The 21157-nt window shown below is 38.9% G+C and overlaps 1 protein-coding gene across 1 annotated transcript in view; it reads left to right on the top strand.

The window, feature by feature from the left end:
- cpsf2 (cleavage and polyadenylation specific factor 2) overlaps positions 1-19064 on the top strand; it is a 41834-nt gene extending 22770 nt beyond the window's left edge. The window contains exons 11-15 of the mRNA XM_043697209.2: positions 2451-2603; positions 2726-2951; positions 5704-6012; positions 11470-11604; positions 16623-19064. Coding sequence (XP_043553144.1) covers positions 2451-2603; positions 2726-2951; positions 5704-6012; positions 11470-11604; positions 16623-16715 — 916 coding nt within the window. The 3' untranslated portion in view covers positions 16716-19064. The remainder of the gene's footprint in view (positions 1-2450; positions 2604-2725; positions 2952-5703; positions 6013-11469; positions 11605-16622) is intronic.
- Positions 19065-21157: the final 2093 nt, after the last annotated feature.

Here is a 21157-nt window from a genome sequence, read left to right as displayed (position 1 = left end):
TAGTTGATTTGTTTTGAACACAAAAATAAGGCTTTGTCATGGATATTCAAGTTATGTGAGATATCTTTATGTAATTGTTCTAGCATTATTTTAAATACAATATATGTAATCTACTTGTGTAGAGACCAATGATGCTGGGGCTTTGTGGTATTCATTTTTATTTGTTAGATTTCTCAAAATCATTTTACTATTACTATTACTATCTCTAATGAACTACTAGTTATGCTTTACTATTAATGTTTGGCTGGTTCATTCTTACATTTGTCTTTCTCAGACATCAGTCACTAAAGAAAAAGAATTTGGAATTGGATATGTGACCTGCAAAGTATGTCCTCATTCTATAATGTTGTCTTGCTTCCTGTCATTTTATTCATGCTCCGTGCTATTCAGTTTTTAAATTCATTTTTAACATACTCACTTACAGCACAAAACTCTTAACAAGTGGAATTACATTCAAACTGCTAAATATATTCAAGAGGTTCTGCTTTATGTTGCAAAATGTTAGCTTTCTTGCTTGCTGTCAGCACAGCAATTGTTAGTGCAAATGTAGACAGTTTGAAAACCCTTGAACATTCAAAGCTAAACCTTTAATATTCAATATCCTGTGGACCTTCAGTTTTTCAACAAAAGCTATTTGAATATACTTCATAAAACAAGCTATTATTTTCTGGTAAATGTACACAATCATCATTAGAATTATAACTAGTGCATTGTTTTAAGCAAACTTTGGCTGGCTTTTCCCTGGTCTGAGTTTTTACTGTTATGCCATTACTGAAGTTGGGAGCAGAATTATGATGCTTCTGCATTCAGAACATAGAACAGTACAGCACAGTGCAGGCCCTTCGGCCCTTGGTGTTGTGCTGACCTTCTATCCTACATTAAGGTCAAACTAATCTACATACCCTTCATTTTAGCATCACCCATGTGCCTATCCAAGAGTCGCTTAAATGCCCGTAATGTATCTGACTCTACTACCACTGCTGGCAGTGCATTGCACACACCCACCACTCTGTATAAAGAATTAACCTCTGACATCTCCCCTAGACCTTCCTGCAATCACCTATGCCCACTTGGGATAGCCATTTCTGCTCTGGGAAAAAGTCTCTGACTATTCACCCTGTATCTCTCATCATCTTGTACACCTCTATCAAGTCATCGGTCATCCTTCTTCGCTCCAATGAGAAAAGCCGTAGCTCCTTCAACGTTTCTTCTTAAAGATGACCTCCAGTCCAGGCAGCATCCTGGTAAATCTCCTCTGCACCCTTTCTAAAGCTTCCACATCCTTCCTATAATGATGCAACCAGAACTGAACACAATATTCCAAGTGCGGTCTAATTGGGGCTCTATAGAGCTGCAGCCTAATCTTGCGGCTCTTAAACTCAATCCCCCTCCTAATGAAAGCCAACATACCATACACCTTATTAACAATCCTATTAAATTGGGTGGCAACTTTGAGGAATCTATGGACATGGACCCGAAGATCCCCTCTGTACCTCCACACTGCCAACAATCCTGCCTTTAATCCTGTATTCTGTATTCAAATTTGACCTTCTAAAATGAATCACATCACATTTTTCCAGATTGAACTCCATCTGCCACTTATCAGCCCAGTTCTGCATTCTGCCAATGTCCCATTGCAACCTACAACAGCCCTTCACACAATCCACCATTCCACCAACCTTTATGTTACCGTCAAACTTACTAACCCACCCTTCCGTTTCCTCATCAAGTCATTTATAAAAATCACAAAGAGCAGAGGACTCAGAACAGATCCCTGATGTAGAATCCCCTCACTTTCATACAATATGCCCTTCCTCAAATCCTAACTATACTCCTTCTCATTCTTGCAAACTACTGTCCCATCTCCAAACTCCTTTTGCAATCCAAACTCTAAGAATATGTGCCCATTTGAGTCCTGCTGTTGCAACTGAAACAACAAAGGCACAGAATACACTCTCTGTGATTGTGAGTGAGTATTTTGTCTCTCCCTCCTCCTGGACCCATGTGCAACTTTTGACACAGTCACCTTCTCCAGCCTCCTCCAAACATTTTGATCAAGATTTTCGTAAACCTTATTAATATTTCATTTGTCTTTTTACATCTGATTGTATTTCACTTTTCTATGGTAGCATCTTGGCCAATCAGTGTTGACTTGCCAACCAATCAGGAACCTTTTCTCTTGTAGTAGAAGTTGGTGCAATTATTTGAAATGGCATACTTGTACTGATGGAAAATGAGAAAATTCAATAAAGGTCTTTTCAGCAATAGTCAATTTAAGTACTAAGTGACTATATTTCTTGTTGTAGACAATTAATTTCTATTCCTGTCACAGACTTCTTTTAAACCAAAACATTTACAAGTGTTGCACTTGTAAAAACCAATGTGAAACCCAAACTTGTGCTACCTTCACTTGTGCTTCCTTGTTGTTTATTGCTGATCCTTTATTTTAGAGCTGAGGATTTCTTGGTTCCAGAACTTCAAGCAGCAGAAGAAGAGAAGAGCAAACTCGATTCTGGTCTGAGTAATGGTGAGGAGCCTATGGATCAGGATTTATCTGATGTTCCAACAAAGTGTATCTCAGCTTTAGAAACCATAGAAATCAGGTTAGTAAGGTTGATTTTTAATGTTTGAGCTGATAAACCTTGCATACATAAAAATCTGCTTATTCTTCTTCCACTAAGACAAAATATATCAACTCATCAAGTAATTTGCCACCTTCTTGCAGAGCCAGGGTGACATATATTGATTATGAAGGACGCTCAGATGGTGACTCTATTAAAAAAATTATTAATCAGATGAAACCCCGACAGTTGATCATTGTTCATGGGCCTCCAGAATCTAGCCAAGATCTGGCTGAAGCATGCAAAGCATTTGGTGGAAAGGACATTAAAGTTTACACACCAAAGCTTCAAGAAACAATAGATGCTACTAGTGAGACGCATATCTACCAGGTAATACAACTTGAGAATATATATAATTACTGGCTATTCAGATTTCTGCTCTTAACCTAATTTAAAATTAATATGTGGGCGGGATAATGAGTTCTCAAAATTGACACTTTAAAGTTAGCTGCTGGATTCACTCCCTACTTTAGAAGTTTAACAAAAGATGGGCTGATAACCCCATGGCAGTACTGAATGGGTTCTGCATTCGGTGCAACATTAAACCAAGTTCCTGTTAACTTGTGTAAGTGAGAGAAATAGATCCTAAGATTTTACTCAAAACAGAACAGTCCATTCTCCCAGCTTTTTGTCTATCATTTATCTTTTGACCTGACACTACCAAAAACTACTAACTAAGTTCATTTTTTACTGTATTGACCATTCATATAATTTGACTTCCATACTTGCTTACATAACTCATTTTTAAAGTGAAGTTACAGTCCTTATTTGGCTAAGGTCAGATTTCACACAGCACCAGGTTATAGTCTATCAGGTTTATTTGAAATCAACAGCTTTAGAGTGCTGCTCCTTTGTCAGGTGGAGTTAAGAGAAGCACACAGGCACAGAAGTTTAGAAGTAGAGATCAAAATATCGTACAAATGGTGTGAGTGGAGTGTCAACAGGCTAAATAATAGGTTTCTGCAGGTGATCAAAACTACCAGACAGTGTGAGTAAAGTGTCAAGAGCTGAATAGCAAATGAGGCAGAGTGATAATTATAAAAAAGTTAAAAAGTAAGGTGGGGCTTGAAACAAACCAAATGGCTGGAATAACATGATAGGTGTAAGATTGGCGTGCCAAGGGTCTAACCAAAGTAATAAGTAATTCAAAACTGTACAAATTAATTAAGGTGAAGGGATCACAACAAGTTGCCAAGGTGATTGTGTCAAAACAGGACAATAAGGAAGATTTTACAGATACAGAAACAGTATGGTGGAGTTACAATTCATGTTATTCCAGCATTTGGTTTGTTTCTAGCACCATCTTATTTTTATATTTTTGTAATTATCTCTCTGCCTCAGTTAATCGGACTATAAGTCCTCCCTTCACTTGCTATTCAGCAGTTGACACTTTACTCACACCGTCTGACAGTTTTGACACCTTTGAGAGTGTGTTGCTGGAAAAGCACAGCAGGTCAGGCAGCATCTGACGGACAGGAAAATTGAAGTTTCGGGCAGGAGCCCTTCATCAGGAACCTGCTAATGAAGGGCTCCTGCCTGAAACGTCGATTTTCCCATTCCTCGGATGCTGCCTGACCTGCTGTACTTTTCCAGCAACACACTCTCAACTCTGATCTCCAACATCTGCAGTCCTCACTTTGGCCCACTTTTGATCACCTGCAGAAAACTGTTATTCAGCCCATTGACACTCCATTGATCTTTTGATCTCTCTGCCTATAAATCATGTGCCTGCTAGTTTCTCTTCATTCCGCCTGATGAAGCAATAGTGCTGCGAAAACTTGTGATGTCAAATAAACTTTTTGGATTGTAACCAGGTGTCATGGACTTCTGACCTTTTCCACCCCAGTCCAACACTGACATCTCCACATCATTATTTAGCTATGAATTGCTTTTGAAATTTTCAATGAAGCTAAATAAGAACAAGTCCTTTCTTTTCTGTTAATGTTTTGTAATAAAATTTGGAAGTAACCGTACAATTTCTTGAGTTCTCTTGAGTCCAGAACTAGGAAGCAGCAAATCATAACTGTTGCTTTAAAACATTTGGTCAAAGCATGTAATTAAGTGATTGTATCTTCATTCTTTTGGAAAAATAATTTTTATATAAGATTCTCAAATAAGGTAGAAATTACCACTAATTTGCAGCTTTGAACAGCAACACCCAGCCTTTAATGAATGTTATTTATAAATTTAACATCCTGTTATTGCAGCAGCTTCAATTCTTTGGAACTCTGCCAGAGGCACTAAATATTGCTACAAATTAATTTTATGTGAAACCTAAGTTTGATGTTTTCCAAAGAAAATTATGACAACACAGGTATTAAGCTGCTTAGCAGTTGAAAAATTAAAGCATTGAGATTGTTAGCACTGAATTTACAATTTTAATCTTTGACTAAATCTGTTAACGTGAAGGACACAAAAACCATAGCTGAAAGCTCAAAGTAATCAGTGAAATTGTGGGCGGCACGGTGGCACAGTGGTTAGCACTGCTGCCTCACAGCGCCAGAGACCCGGGTTCAATTCCCGCCTCAGACGACTGTGTGGAGTTTGCACGTTCTCCCCGTGTCTGCGTGGGTTTCCTCCGGGTGCTCCGGTTTCCTCCCACAGTCCAAAGATGTGCAGGTTAGGTGAATTGGCCATGCTAAATTGCCCGTAGTGTTAGGTAAGGGGTAAATGTAGGGGTATGGGTGGGTTGCGCTTCGGCGGGTCGGTGTGGACTTGTTGGGCCGAAGGGCCTGTTTCCACACTGTAAGTAATCTAATCTAATCTAAAATGTTTGTTGCTCAGTATTTTTACATGTTATAAACAATTTTCTTAAATTAACAATGGGAAAAATATTCAAAAGTACACCAGAAATTATCTCTGGAAGAACTAAAAAAGTTCTTTTAATTGTGTTATTTTTCAATTGTATTTCAAAAGAGTTTTAATCCATTTTAAATTTGAAAATGTTATATTCTGGATCAAAGTATTATGGTTTCCATTACTTCCTGATAAAATTACAGCATTTATCCCTGTATAGAGATGATGGGCAGAATGGCTGTATTATTCTATGATTTCCTAATATTTGGATATTTCATTTTCACAGGTTAGACTAAAGGATTCTTTAGTCAGCTCTCTCCAGTTCTGTAAAGCAAAGGATGCAGAGTTAGCTTGGATAGATGGTGTCTTGGATATGAGGGTATCAAAGGTAGATACAGGGGTCATTCTGGAAGAAGGTGAGTTAAGAGAGGATGAAGAAGGAGAAATGCAGGTTGATGCTCCCTCATCTACACATAACTCTGACCAAGTTGCAGCTCAGCAAAAAGCTATGAAGAGCCTTTTTGATGATGATGAAAAAGAGACCAATGAAGATCTTGATGTAATTCCCACACTGGAACCATTGTCACCAAATGAGGTATGGAAATTCAATTAAGATACTTATTTTTCATTTGTTCATACGATGGCGGTGTCGCTGGCAAAGTGAGCATTGAGATTGTGGTGATGAGCAGCTACCTTGAACTGCTGCAGCCATTGTGTGAAGGTATTCCTACAGTGCTGTAGATAGAGAGTTCCAATATTTTGGCCCATCTGCAAGGAAGGAGCAGCATTATTTCCAAATCTGAATGATGTCTGACTTACAGGGGAGTTTGCAAGAATCGATTTTATCATGTACATTCTAGAGATTATGGGTTTAAGAGGTGCATTCATCGATCACAATTTTACTGGAGATCAGACCATAATCGGTTTGACTTTGCATTGTGATGTGTTGAATTTTTATAGAGTTAATGAGTCTTTAGGTAAAAAAAGATTTTTTAATGTGAAATGTATATTGACATTTAAGTGCCATAGTTCAATTATTTATCCAGCTTCTGTATTAAGATATAGCTTGCAATATTATTATTCTGGATTTCAAAATATGTTCTAGCTTTCTCTTGCACAGATCATGTGAAATTATTTATCAGTCAAAGATCTAGCAACAGGAAGATTTCATAATCATGGGTCTGAAAAAGTATAACTTAAAGTAAATTTATATTTCCAACATACACATCCATGGTTCATTTAACTTTAGAAATCTCAACTTCATTTTGGATCAAAATTAAAGTTTTACTTGACTCCTGGAAGCCAGTAATTAGTATGAAATAACTAGGGTTTATTTGATTCTTTATATATGTTTTTTAAAAAAGGAACCAGGGCAGAACAGATTTGGAAACACACTTCAATTGCCTTACTTTAAAGAGAAAACCTTGTACAATTAAGTGTCAAGACATGTTACTGATAGAAAGAGTTGATGTTGAGGACATCTTGTTGATGGCTTTTCTAAGTTTTTCTCCTCTTCAATATAAGTTGAGTTGAGTGACCAGAAACAAAAGATTAAAGCTTGTAAACAAAATAACTGAAATTTAACAGTTGGTAATTTGATTAAAATTTAGATTTAATTAAATTACAAATGGAATTAATATTCTGCCTTTGCCCTTGTCAGAAGCTATAACTTTGTATAAAAACAAATTGGTTCTTTTCTAGAGAAATACATACTGTCAGAAAAGCCAATGCATTGGTTTATTTCATTGTCTATTCTTCAAAATGGAAAATGGCTCATGAATTAGATAGACTCAGGGGGCACTACACATCCTGCTTAGTTGTTCTAGATTGCTTAGCCATCCCCCGTTCCTTGTCTACCAGTCTTGTCTTAAACTGTGATGTGTCCATTGTGGAAAGATGAGAGATGTCAAAGAGGAGTCTCCAGCTCTGTGTTCAGCAATACAAGTGATCTTTAATCACAGCTCTTTTACCACACGTGCGAGAAGCCAGAGACCACTCCGAATCTGGCTTTCATGTGGGGTCCAGTTGCCCTCTTAATCACTGCTCAGATTGGAAGAGAGTTCAGTGACACTTTGGCTTCCCTAGCCAAATACATAATTTTTATACATTTTGCATTACAATAATTACATGCAACATTGATATCATTGTTCCATCCCCCTAATCCTTTCACAGGATTGCATCCAATTCTGTAAAACACCCGATCAATATGGACACTCCCTGTATGATCTCATGATGCTTACCAGACATCGTTAACATCTGGCCTTGGGATCTTACAGCGTATCCCATTAATTTACATTCCAGTGTTAATGGGGGTTCTTTTTTCAGACATTTACCCGACCTGTTTATTTCTAAGGATTGTTTGAATTCTGTTATTCATTATATTCCTTGCTGTCTTTATCAAATTCTCTTACCCATCTTATTATTTATTACTACTTTAATCACAGGCGATACAAAATGATGCTAATTCTTATTAATTGCTATCAAATTTATAATATCAGTTCTAATAGAAGATTAGTCATATAAAGAGTTATGTGGTTACACCTAAGCCTATGAGTTCAGCAGCTTCTTTCCCACCTGACCTTGGAAGGTCAGGTAAACACTGTCCCTCCATCTTGCAGCTGCAACTATAACTCGTTCTAGTCACATGATGTCTTCTAAATTAAATTTATTGACCTGACTCTAACTATTTCGCCACTAACTCATTCACTCAATAAGACAACAACTATTCCATTAATAAGACAAACTCAATTACTTTCACAGCTCAGTGAACTTGTCTGAACTCCTAGAGTTTTACAAGACATAATGTCATTCTTCTTTTACCTTACCATTTGTCTCTGTTATCGTGGGATCATACTTTTTTAAAAAATTCTTGCTAAACTACAAACTTCGGGCTGTCTGTTCCTAGACATCTCTTCTCAGACTGTCTTTAACAGACACCTGCAGCTGTGGGTTTGTGCAGAACTCCTTATATATTAATTTGTAAGATCCTTTGTCCAGCCTGGACCCTGTTACCTTGAATTTATCTGCTTCTCCAAATTACCATTGTCCTAAATTATGATCTCACTTCAATTCTGCACACAGCAAGCTAATTCTGTTTCTGCAGCTAAAAATCTTCTCTGCCATATTTATGCCAAGTAAATGCCAACGGGCAGCCATCTTGTGCAACCTCTGGCCATGGGCTAACCCAACAGTGACTATTTTGTTAAATGTGCTATCCATGTAGTTCTCAGCTTTGCAGATGCATCACATTGATTCCAGCCATCGCTACAGATCCAAAATCTCGCTGTCAATTTTTTTTACAGCTGGAGACATAGACACATGTGATCATTTAGGCCACATGAAGTATCAACCACACATGACATAGAATGGCCATTGAATGCAGTCAAACCGTCCTGCCATGCATTGAGCCTACTTTCAGGCTAATTACAATGTTCTTCCCTTCTTCAATTTAAAGTAAAATTACTCATCAATCAACTCCAATAAAACTGTCTTTGTTTCTAACTGCTTGTCTGGGATCCTTTTCTTGACATATCTGTTGGTGATGTTGATTCCCAGTCCCAGTTTCTCCTCTCACCAGTTTTGCTAGGTGCTGCAGACTCTCTGTCTTAGGGCCCATCTCTCATCAATAAACTGCTTGCAAATGTTCAGTTTGAGCCCTGCCAAACTTTTTGACTCTGAATTTCATCAACCTATTCCATACAAGAATTGAATGCTTGAGAAACGAAGTAGCTACATTTGACATCATGAGAATACTTGACTGCTTAAGCACTAGTGAGCTTCGGCAAAACTGGCCTTATTGGGAATTGGGATAGTTGGTGGCTTAGCAACAGAGAGGAGTATTGGCCTGCTTACTTGAGGGCAATCATTGCATCCCCATGGAATCAGTGCCAGACTTCAGGGCAACATGCTTTGTATAACCATTTTCATCTCTGCCAGATTGCACAAACTTGCAGCGCAGATGGGTCTGGGTGTTCTTGTGGATGAAACACAAAAACGTTAGCATGTAAATTGTAGCAAGTAATTAGGGGAAATGATGTTTTGATTTTTATTGCCAGAGGGGGTTGGACTTTAAAAACAACTAAGTCTTGTTACAGGGATGTTAGTGAGACCACACTATACCATGTACAGTTTGGTCCCTGTATTTTATAAAGGCTAGTCTGGCATTGGAGTCATTCAAAATAGATTCACTAGGCTGATTAGTGGGAGGAAGGTTAAACCTTTATTAAATAAAGTTTAGAAGAATGAGGGATGGCTTATTGAAACACAATATTCTGAAAGGGCATGATTGTGTTGATGTTGAGAAGATCTTTCTACTAGTGAAGGAATCTTGAACTAGGGGACAAAGTAACCTTTTTTTTTAATTTCTCTATTTGTATCTAAGATTTGTACCTTAGATACTTTGTGCCTAAGATAGTGCTTTGAGGGGCAACATTGTAAATTTTTCATTACTTTTGTACTTTACATATGATAATAAATTTAGTTCTAATTCTGAAGTAACAGAATAAGGCGGAAATCATTTAAAACTGAGATGCAAAGGAATTTATTCTCCCACAGGGTAGTGAATGTGTGGAATTCTCTAATTGATCAGTCATGTCAGCCTTTAGTGGAATGTGAATAATAAACAGCCCTGGGCTGATATGTGCTTGGTAATATTCAAACTACATATGAACCGCTGACCACTTCCAACAAAAAAAGATTCCCCTTTTACCTTCAACATTACCTATCAACAATGTCCTGAGGTTTCCATAGACCAAATATTTAACCAGACCAATCTCAACAATGCAGTGGCTGTAAAGTTCAAGCCATGCATGTAATGGAATGGTCATTACTTACCAGCTGGATACAGCCATGGTAACGCCCAAGAAGATCAGCATCATCTGGGACGAAGCAGACTCTTTGATTATATCCCTCTGTCACTTAATTCATGAGCAACTCCAAACATTGTCAAACCACTATGGTTAGAACATACTGTCTGCAACATTTATTGCATTAGTTTATTACACATACATTGACAACAGTTCTCATTCCCATAAGTTTTGTTGCCTTGAAAGCGTAGGGCATCAGTCTCATGAGAATATATGATATATCTCGCTACCTCCTTTATCATCATTGGGTCAAAACTTTTATTTCCCTATCCTAATAGGACCAGCATCTCATTGAGGATTGGTCATTGCCATTACCTCAGAGCAGCCAGGAATAGGCAGTAAACATGATCTTGATGTAATCACCCAACTTTCAAGATAAAATACAAATGCAAATCATTTCTCAATTTCCAATGACCTAAAACTAAAGAACTTCTGAAATAGCGACATAATCTTTTGAAAACAGTCAGCAGGTCAAATAGTATCTGTTGAGAAATAAACCTAAGGCTAACATTTCAGATTAATTACTTCTGCTAAAACTCTTGATAGTTGGTCTTCAGATATTTTCTTCTGGAATCATCTAAGACCAGTCATGAAAAGTTGCACATCAATTTCTCATTTTTAGTAGCAAAACAGTCTGAGGCATACCTTGTTTCTATGAATATGGTAAAATGTTGAATACAGATGCAATATTGGAAATTGACAAAATTTTGCTGCACTAATCCTGTTGAAACAAAACATTGCAGTGGTCAGTGATAAAATTATCAACAAGCAAGATGCTGTGCTTTCTCACTACGTGCCCACTATGTCTGCTCCATATCATTCAACCATGGATTTGCTTTGAATAAAAAACTCATTTTCTGGCATCAGTCATTAAGATTCAGGTTAATGTTCTGGGGATGTTTTGAATCTTAAGAATATGGGTTCAATCCCTTGATCTTTCTCCGTCTTTCAATATGATCATGAGCAATCTCATCTCAGCCTCAACTCTGTTTTGCTGCCCACTCCTGATAACTTTTCAACCCATTACTAATTAAAAATCTGCTTACTAAATTGTTTCTGACTCTACCCTGTAAGTTGTCTAATTTGTTGCACTAATTGTGTAAAGTTCTCATTTATTCAATAAGATAACCATGAAAATGCAAAATTGCAGAGTGATTTTAATTGAATTTTTAATCCAACATTTTTAGGTTCCTGGTCATCAAGCAGTCTTCATTAATGAGCCAAGGTTATCTGATTTTAAACAAGTTCTTTTGCGGGAAGGTATTCAAGCAGAATTTGTTGGAGGTGTTCTGGTCTGCAACAATTTGGTCGCTGTTCGAAGAGTAAGTATTTTTGTTTAGAAGTTAACAGTATGAAAAGACCTACAGCAGGTAACAGACATCTGTACAGAAGTAAGATTTATCATTCCTATATGGTGAAAATGAATTTCCTTTGGTTTGTCATAATCCGATAAGTCAGGAAAACAAATTGGGTTTATCTTTGTAAAACCCTTGATGAGCAAAATTAGTTGGAAGGAAAATGCAAATTAAGCGTTTTGTTCTTTTTATCATATGTTTGTTTTGCTTATGTTCGAGTGTGTAAAAACCCATTGTTACAGTAAGTTGTACAGCAAGGTGAAGATTGTGTGTAATAAGCTATTCATCCTGCTCTTTGCTCTGTATCTAGGTAAAAGCACAGGGAAAGTATACTGTTCTTTAGTGATAGACAACATTTCTGAATGCACTTTAATCTTTTTCTATCTAGTTCAATTAGATCAATTATAAATATAAAACTTCAGAAAGTTTTGTGCGCTGCTGCACTGTCTTCTAGTCTCAGATTGATGCTCATGATAAAAACCTGTCCTATATGAAATACCTTAAAGTGAAAATAAAACTGATTTATAGCACTCCAATGGAGGCGCTGGCGTAGCGGTCATATAATTGGTTAGTGATTCAGATTAATGTTCTAGGGATGTGTTCGAATCTTAAGAATATGGGTTCAATCCCTTGATCTTGCTCCGTCTTTCAATATGATCATGGGCAATCTCATCTCAGCCTCAGCTCTGTTTTGCTGCCCACTCCTGATAACTTTTCAACCCATTGCTAATTAAAAATCTGTCTGCATCCTCCTCAAATGTATTCAATGTACCAGCATTCACTATACTGAATCCCACAAGATTCATGACTCTTTGAGAGAAATAATTTCTCCTCATGTCTGATTTAAATCTGCTACCCCTTACCTAAAGCTATGACCTCTCATTCTAGATTGCCACCAGAGGAAACAGCTGCTTGACATCTGCTTTGTCAATCCCCTTTAGCATCTTACATATCTCAATTTTCTCTCTCATTCTTCTACAGAGTATAGGCCTAAACTGCTCATAAGACAAACTGTTCAATTCTGCAGTCAATCTAGTGAATCTCCTCTGAACTGCCCCAATGCACCTATATCCATCCTCATGTAAGGGGACCAAAACTATATGCAAAACTATATGTGTGTGGAGTCAGGGGAAGCACTAAATGAATATTTTTCAACAGTTTTCACTCTAGAAAATGACAATGTTGTCGAGGAGAATACTGAAATATAGGCTACTAGACTAGGTGGGATTGAGGTTCACAAGGAAGAGGTATTAGAAATCCTGCAGAGTGTGAAAATAGATAAGTCCCCTGGGCCGGATGGGATTTATCCTGGGATCCTCTGGGAAGCCAGGGAGGAGATTGCTGAGCCTTTGGCATTGATCTTAAAATCGCCATTGTCTACAGGAATAGTGCCAGAACACTGGAGGATAGCAAATGTGGTTCCCCTGTTCAAGAAGGGGAATAGAGACAACCCTGGTAATTATAGACCAGTGAGCCTTACTTCAGTTGTTGGTAAAGTGTTGGAAAAGGTTATAAGAGATAGGATTTATAATCATCTAGAAAAGAATAATTTGATTAGGGATAGTCAGCGTGGTTTTGTGAAAGTTAGGTCGTGCCTCACAAACCTTATTGAGTTCTTTGAGAAGGTGACCAAACAGGTAGATGAGAGTAAACTGGTTGATGTGGTGTATATGGATTTCAGCAAGGTGTTCGATAAGGTTCCCCACAGTAGGCTATTGTACAAAATGCGGAGGAATGGGATTGTGGGAGATATAGCAGTTTGGATCAGTAATTGGCTTGCTGAAAGAAGACAGAGGGTGGTGGTTGATGGGAAATGTTCATCTTGGAGTCCAGTTACTAGTGGTGTACCGCAAGGGTCGGTGTTAGGTCCACTGCTGTTTGTCATTTTTATAAACGACCTGGATGAGGGCATAGAAACGTAGGTTAATAAATTTGCAGACGACACTAAAGTCGGTGGAGTTGTAGATAGTGATGAAGAATGTTGTAGGTTACAGAGATACAATAGATAAGCTGCAGAGCTGGGCTGAAAGGTGGCAAATGGAGTTTAATGCGGACAAGTGTAAGGTGATTCACTTTAGTCGGAGTAACTGGAATGCAAAGTACTGGGCTAATGGTAAGATTCTTGGTAGTGTAGATGAGCAGAGAGATCTCGGTGTCCAGGTACACAGATCCTTGAAAGTTGCCACCCAGGTTGACAGAGTTGTTAAGAAGGCATATCATGTTTTAGGAGAAAGTGAGGTCTGCAGATGCTGGAGATCAAAGTTGAAACTTTATTGCTGGAACAGCACAGCAGGTCAGGCAGCATCCAGGGAACAGGAGATTCGACGTTTCGGGCACAGGCCCTTCTTCAGGAATGAGCAGAGAGTGTTCAGCAGGAGAAGATAAAAGGTAGGGAGGAGGGACTTGGAGGAGGGGCGTTGGAAATGTGATAGGTGGAAAGAGGTCAAGGTGAGGGTGATAGGTCGGAGTAGGATGGAGGCGGAGAGGTCAAGAAGAAGACTGCAGGTCAGGAAGGCGGTGCCGGGCTGGAGGGATCCGGCTGAGACAAGGTGGGGGGAGGGGGGATGAAGAAACTGGTGAAGTCCAAGTTCATCCCCTGTGGTTGGAGGGTTCCCAGTCGGAAGATAAGACGCTCCTCCTCCGACCGTCGGGTTGTTGTGGTTTGGCGGTGGATGAGTCCAATGACCTGCATATCCTCGGTGGAGTGGGAGGGGGAGTTGAAATGCTGTGCTACAGGTTGGTTGGGTTGGTTCGTCCAGGTGGCCCAGAGGTGCTCTCTGAATCGCTCCGCAAGTAGGCGGCCTGTTTCCCCAATATAGAGGAGGCCACACCGGCTGCAGCGGATGCAGTAGATGATGTGGGTGGAGGTGCAGGTGAATCTGTGGCGGATATGGAAGTTTCCTTTGGGGCCTTGGAGAGAAGTGAGGGGGGAGGTGTGGGCGCAAGTGTTGCACCTCCTGCGGTTGCAAGGGAAGGTGCCGGGAGTGGAGGTTGGGTCGGTGGGGGGTGTGGATCTGACAAGGGAGTCGCGGAGGGAGTGGTCTCTACGGAAAGCTGATAGGGGAGGGGAGGGAAATATATCCTTGGTGCTGGGGTCTGTTTGGAGGTGGCGGAAGTGACGGCGGATGATGCGCTTTACATGGAGATTGGTGGGGTGGTAGGTGAGGACCAGTGGGGTTCTGTCCTGGTGGCGGTTGGAGGGGCGGGGCTCAAGGGTGGAGGAGCGGGAAGTGGAGGAGATGCGGTGGAGGGCACCGTCGACCACGTCGGGGGGGAAATTGCGGTCCTTGAAGAAGGAGGCCATCTGTGTTGTACGTATTTTGAACTGGTCCTCCTGGGAGCAGATGCGGCGGAGACGAAGGAATTGGGAGAATGGGATGGCGTTTTTACAGGGGGCAGGATGGGAGGAGGTGTAGTCCAGGTAGCTGTGGGAGTCGGTAGGTTTGTAGTAGATGTCCGTGTTGATTCGGTCGCCTGAGATAGAAACAGAAAGGTCTAGGAAGGGGAGGGAGGAGTCCGAGACTGTCCAGGTGAATTTGAGGTCGGGGTGGAAGGTGTTAGTGTAGTGGATGAACTGTTCAACCTCCTCGTGGGAGCACGAGGTAGCGCCGATACAGTCATCAATGTAGCGAAGGAAAAGATGGGGGGTGGGGCCAGTGTAGTTGCGGAAGATGGATTGTTCCACATACCCTACGAAGAGGCAGGCATAGCTGGGGCCCATGCGGGTGCCCATGGCTACTCCTTTTGATTGGAGAAAGTGGGAGGATTGGAAAGAAAAGTTGTTCAGGGTGAGGACCAGTTCGGTCAGTCGAAGGAGGGTGTCGGTGGAAGGGTACTGGGTGGTACGGCGGGAAAGGAAGAAGCGGAGTGTTTTGAGTCCTTCGTGATGGGGGATGGAGGTGTACAGGGACTGGATGTCCATGGTGAAGATGAGGCGTTGGGGACCGGGGAAGCGGAAATCCTGGAGGAGATGGAGGGCGTGGGTGGTGTCACGAACGTAGGTGGGGAGTTCTTGGACTAATGGGGACAGGACCGTGTCGAGGTATATCATGTTTTAGCTTTTATTAATAGAGGGATCGCGTTCCAGAACCATGAGGTTATGCTACGGCTGTACAAAACTCTGGTGCGGCCGCACTTGGAGTATTGTGTACAGTTCTGGTCACCGCATTATAAGAAGGATGTGGAAGCTTTGGAAAGGGTTCTGAGGAGATTTACTAGGATGTTGCCTTGTATGGAGGGAAGGTCTTACGAGGAAAGGCTGAGGGACTTGAGGCTGTTTTCGTTGGAGAGAAGAAGGTTGAGAGGTGACTTAATAGAGACATATAAGATAATCAGAGGGTTAGATAGGGTGGACAGGGAGAGCCTTTTTCCAAGAATGGTGACGGCTAGCACGAGGGGGCATAGGTTTAAATTGAGGGGTGATAGATATAGGACAGATGTCAGAGGTAGTTTCTTTACTCAGAGAGTAGTAAGGGTATGGAATACTTTGCCTGCAACAGTAGTAGATTCGCCAACTTTAAGTACATTTAAGTCGTCATTGGACAAGCATATGACGTACATGGAGTAGTGTAGGTTAGATGGGCTTCAGATTGGTATGACAGGTCGGCACAACATTGAGGGCCGAAGGGCCTGTACTGCGCTGTAATGTTCTATGTTCTATAACTCCAGGTGTCGTCTCACTAATGCTTGCACAGTTGCAGCAATATTCCCTACTTTTATTCTCTGTTCGCAATAAATGCCAAAATTCCATTTGCCTTCCTGATTACCTGCTGTACCTACATACTAGTTTTCTGTGATTCCTGCATGAAACAAGAGATATGGGAGAGCAGATAGGAAAGTTGAGTTGAGATTTGTTGAATGTTGGAGTAAACTTGAAGTGCCAAATTGCTTAATTCTGCTCCTAAGACCTATTTTCCTACACTTGCTTCTGAAGAGGGGATGGATCCACTTTTAAGTTCTTATTGCTCTTTGTATTTTCTTTGCAGACTGAGACAGGACGTATTGGACTGGAGGGATGTTTATGTGAAGATTATTATAAAATACGGGACCTCTTATATGAACAATACGCAATTGTATAATTGGACCTGGAATAATCTTGAAAGACAATGGATTTTACTCTCATGGGGTTTCCTCGATCATCACTGTGCTGGAAAATACTTGTGACATGTAAAACAAAAATCTGGACATCTTTTCCTGATGCAGTAGGACTTGCTCATAATTTGGATCTGTTTTCTTTCAACTCTACAGAAGAAATTTGTGTGGAACTATTCTGTTAAATCTGAATATGTTCTGTCTTCACCAGTTCTTACTCTATATTTTCTTGGTGATAACATGGAGTACATTTCACTGGTTCAAAAAACTATACAAAGAATGACAAGATTTATTTTACCTGGTTTTCTGATAAAACTGCCAAAGCTACAAATTAAAACATCGCAACGTTCAACCTATTAGTTTGTGAAAAATTGGCTTAATCTCTTGTATAGTGAGGAAAAGAATTTGGACAAATCTGAAGGATAGTTTTTCAGCTGATGCAGCTTGAAATAATTTTAATGTTTTTCATGTTTTTGAGAGTCCAAGGTTGTCTTTTGTAGTGAGTTATTATTCACTTCCTTAACATTGTATTATAAAGCTTTTGAGATTGGTTATTAGGTTTTAGTAAAGCTATAATTGTTGAATTCATCAACATACAGTTTTCTTTTGAAGAGTTTTGGTAAATAGTTACAATACGTTTATAAAGGGTAATTTAATTTTGAGCTTATGTTTATAGGTTAAGGTTTTGACTTAACTTTGAATCCCAAGAAATAAGTAATTAAATTGTTTATAAAACTGCTTTAAATTTCCTTTTGGCAAATTCGTTCCTTATGGGAAACTCTAGTCCATGATGGTGAGTGTTGGGAGATTTATTTGACTGTAAGAGATATCTTATCTTATCCTTGATATCTAGTCACATGAGTTTTCTATAGATCCCTCTTTATAAGAAATCATGCCAAGAGCTCTGGAAGAATTGAGTCTTGGAACTGAGGGATGCTGAGATCAATTGTGGTATCCCTACTACCCATCACACTGTGATCATTCGAGGTATGTTGAAAGTATAATTTTTAATTTGCACAGTTGTATTTTCATATTACTGAAATTCTAGTATAATAAAGATAGAGCAGGAAAAACTATTCTGAGAGCTAGTAATTAGTTTTTTTTGGTTAAAAAACAGTATAATGGAAAAAAGTCAAAGGTGAACTGTTCTTTGAGGAGAGTTGTTCACCAACAATTTCGTGTATTACCTTACATCATCTATTACCCACATTCAAAAATAAAATGGAGAAGATTACAAATCTAAAGAGAGGAAGCATAAGAAACTACTCCTTTGTAAATGTGCCTTGTCTGATCACCTGGATGCCCCAAGGAAGCTCCTTTTCCTTTACTACAGCATTACATTACCTCCCGATCGTAAATCAAAATTAGGAAAATACAAATTCAGTGGTTACAAATACAATTGACATTTATTAAATTAAAGGTGACCATGATCCTCTTGAATGACAGAGTAGGTTCAAGGGATCAAGTCGCCTACTGCTGCTCCTAAATCATACATTTGTAAATACTATTGATTCTGGTACAGCATACTGGAGAAGCACTGTTCTGACATCTCAGATTTCATTTAAAATACATCCAGGTCAGTAGAATATTTATTGGAGCACAATATTTGGATTTAAAAATGTTTTGTATTTGGGCATAGATTTCCTGATGTGGCAGAATATTGCAAACCTCAGAATAATACCTCAATTAGAAATGTAAACAGTTGAAAAATGCTGACCAACACTTCCTATAATGGAAGTTCCTAGGCATTAACTATTTTAAATGTTTTATTTCTAGCCTTACAAAATATGTAGTCTCCCAGATGCTATCTCTCAGTTTAAAAAAAATACTGTACACATTATGTGCAAGATTTTATAACTTTATACGCGAGAAATAAAAATGCCAATAAAATATTGTTTCATTTTCAGATTCTTAATGATTTATGTTGCTGCTGTTTGGTAGTAGACAAATTGCACATTGTGGCTGGTTAGCTCAAATTAGGATTTCTGTCAAGTGGTTATGTTAGGAATGTCCATTTGTATTCTGTTTACGAATGTTGAAGACTCACTGTATAATTTCTGGCATATTTAGTTTTGAAATGGAAGCTAGTCTTGAGAACAAGGCATAAATAAGTTATAAGTGGTAAAAACATAGTTTCACAAGCAATTGATTGATTAATGCCTGTATAACAATGCACTCAACCAGGCTCAGAGGATAAATTATGTTCAATTCATTTTCTGATTCCATTTTCAATAGTGACCTATAAAACAGGGCTAATTGCTAGTAAAATGTTTCCTCTGCCATTGTAAAATAACATATCTTTCCTCAGAATAAATTCCACCTGTTTGTATCCTTAATATTGTGTAACTTATTTTGTTCTTATTATGGAGCCAAACTTAGTTGTTTCACAAGATTATTTTATTTCGATTCAGGGAATGTTGCCTCGGGACGGTCAAATTTATTTAAATTTGTATGATGGCTATAAATTGATTTCTTGTAGCTTCTTATGCACCATGCAGCTTGAAGTATTTCAGTTGCACCTTTAGTTCAAGAAAAATAAAAGACCCCTGCAATCTTTAGTTAGCCAACAGAACTTAGACAAACAAATTGTGTAACCAGTAATTAGCTAGGATAGATTTCTGAATGCACTTCATTTGCAAGATAACTTTACAATTAACACACAACATATGCATTACTTTTTTCTATGTCTCAATATTTACCACTAATTACTCTGCTTAAACGTTTTGCTACATGAAATAATATTGTTACATAACTTTCAGTTCAAAAACAAGGGGTAACATTTAATTTTATTAATGATTTTGATGATCAATGCCGCTTATCTAAATTTGGTGTTGACACACAGTTAAATGGTATCGTAAGCAGTGTAGATTGGAAATCTGAAGTTTTAAGAGACACTGATAGATTAAGTGAATGAGAATGTGAGGTCATCCATCTTCGACCAAACTTTATAAATGCTGAAATGCTAGAACCAGTGAAAAACCAAAGAGACTTGGTTTTCAGATACATGTGAATGGGTGCAAGACATAATTAAAGTCCCTGGAATCTCGAAGGTTCAAGGGTGCTATCATTGCAGTTTAAGATATGAAGATAACAGTAGTTAGGAGAAACCCCACTGGTTGGGAGTTGAGAATTAGGAGCACAGTTGAAAAATTAGAACCATAACTTTCGGGACTGAAATGAGGAAACACTTCTTCCTCAAAAGATGGTAGATGTTTGGAACTATCCTGCACAAATGGAGTTGATGTTGATCAATAAATAATTGTGCAACTGAGATTGATTTCCTTTTGTGAGACTGAAGTATTAAGGGATGCAAATCAAAGATCAGTAATGTTCTCATTGAATGTGGAACTGACTCAAGTGCTGGGTTCTGCAGGCATTAAGGATGGGGAGTTCATAGAGCCTCCTCCACTTAATCATTTCATTCCTCACATTTATTCATAACTGGATGAGGTAGATCTGCAGAACTGTGATCTGGTCCTTTGTTTGTAGGATTGCTTTGTTCTGCCTATAGAATACTGATTCCATATAACCCCATGTAATAACCCCATCTGTTCCAGCAGATTGGAACCTAATTTTTAGGTATGCCTTGTGGTGATTAAGGCATCTTTTCTGCATTCATTCTTGGCAGCCAAAGATTTTAAGGAATATGAGACAAAGATGATTCAGTAGTGATTGGTTGCTCATCAGCCATGATCGTATTGAATGGTAGAACAGGATTGAGGGATTAGGTGACCTAATCCTAACCCTATGTACTTCATATTATTGTCAGTTAAATGGTATATTAGAAGAGGCCTCAAAACAATGTCATTTCTACAGAATTATAAGTCTTGTTCGAGTATTATATTTTAAGTGTGACAGGAAAGAATGAATTACTTCCTCTTCATCAATATGAATGTAGAAGTAAGATTGCTGTATTTACATGTCTGAGGCAAGCTTCTTCAAGGTAAAAGATGTACTTAAATATTCTAGATGTTACATTAGATTCTGTTTGAAATTTTACGTAGCATTGAAAGATTTGTAATAGTACAAGTTATTCGTCAAAAAATATTGTACCCGTAAAATAAACAAAATACTTACAGGAATTGCAACAATTATGAGTGAAATTGCAGTAAGTACAATGAAAGCATCTACATTTATTACAGTATACATACAATTTCATAACAAATGAAAAGCTACTTCAATGAAACACTGGAGAATATGTTGGAGATGATAATTTTCTGATCTTTCCAGAGTGCATCCCATTAGTGGCACAGTGGCACAATGGTTAGCACTGCTGCCTCACAGCACCAGAGACCCGGGTACAATTCCAGCCTCAGGCAACTGTCTGTGTGGAGTTTGCACATTCTCCCCGTGTCTGCGTGGGTTTCCTCCGGGTGCTCCAGTTTCCTCCCACAATCCAAAAATGTGCAGGTTAGGTGAATTGGCCATG

This window comes from Chiloscyllium plagiosum, unplaced genomic scaffold, assembly GCF_037043375.1.
Source record: "Chiloscyllium plagiosum isolate Xiang-an unplaced genomic scaffold, Cpla_swu_hap1 HiC_scaffold_8, whole genome shotgun sequence".
Taxonomy (NCBI): domain Eukaryota; kingdom Metazoa; phylum Chordata; class Chondrichthyes; order Orectolobiformes; family Hemiscylliidae; genus Chiloscyllium; species Chiloscyllium plagiosum.
Note: the sequence above shows the minus strand (reverse complement) of the source record. Positions and strands in the feature narration are given on the sequence as shown.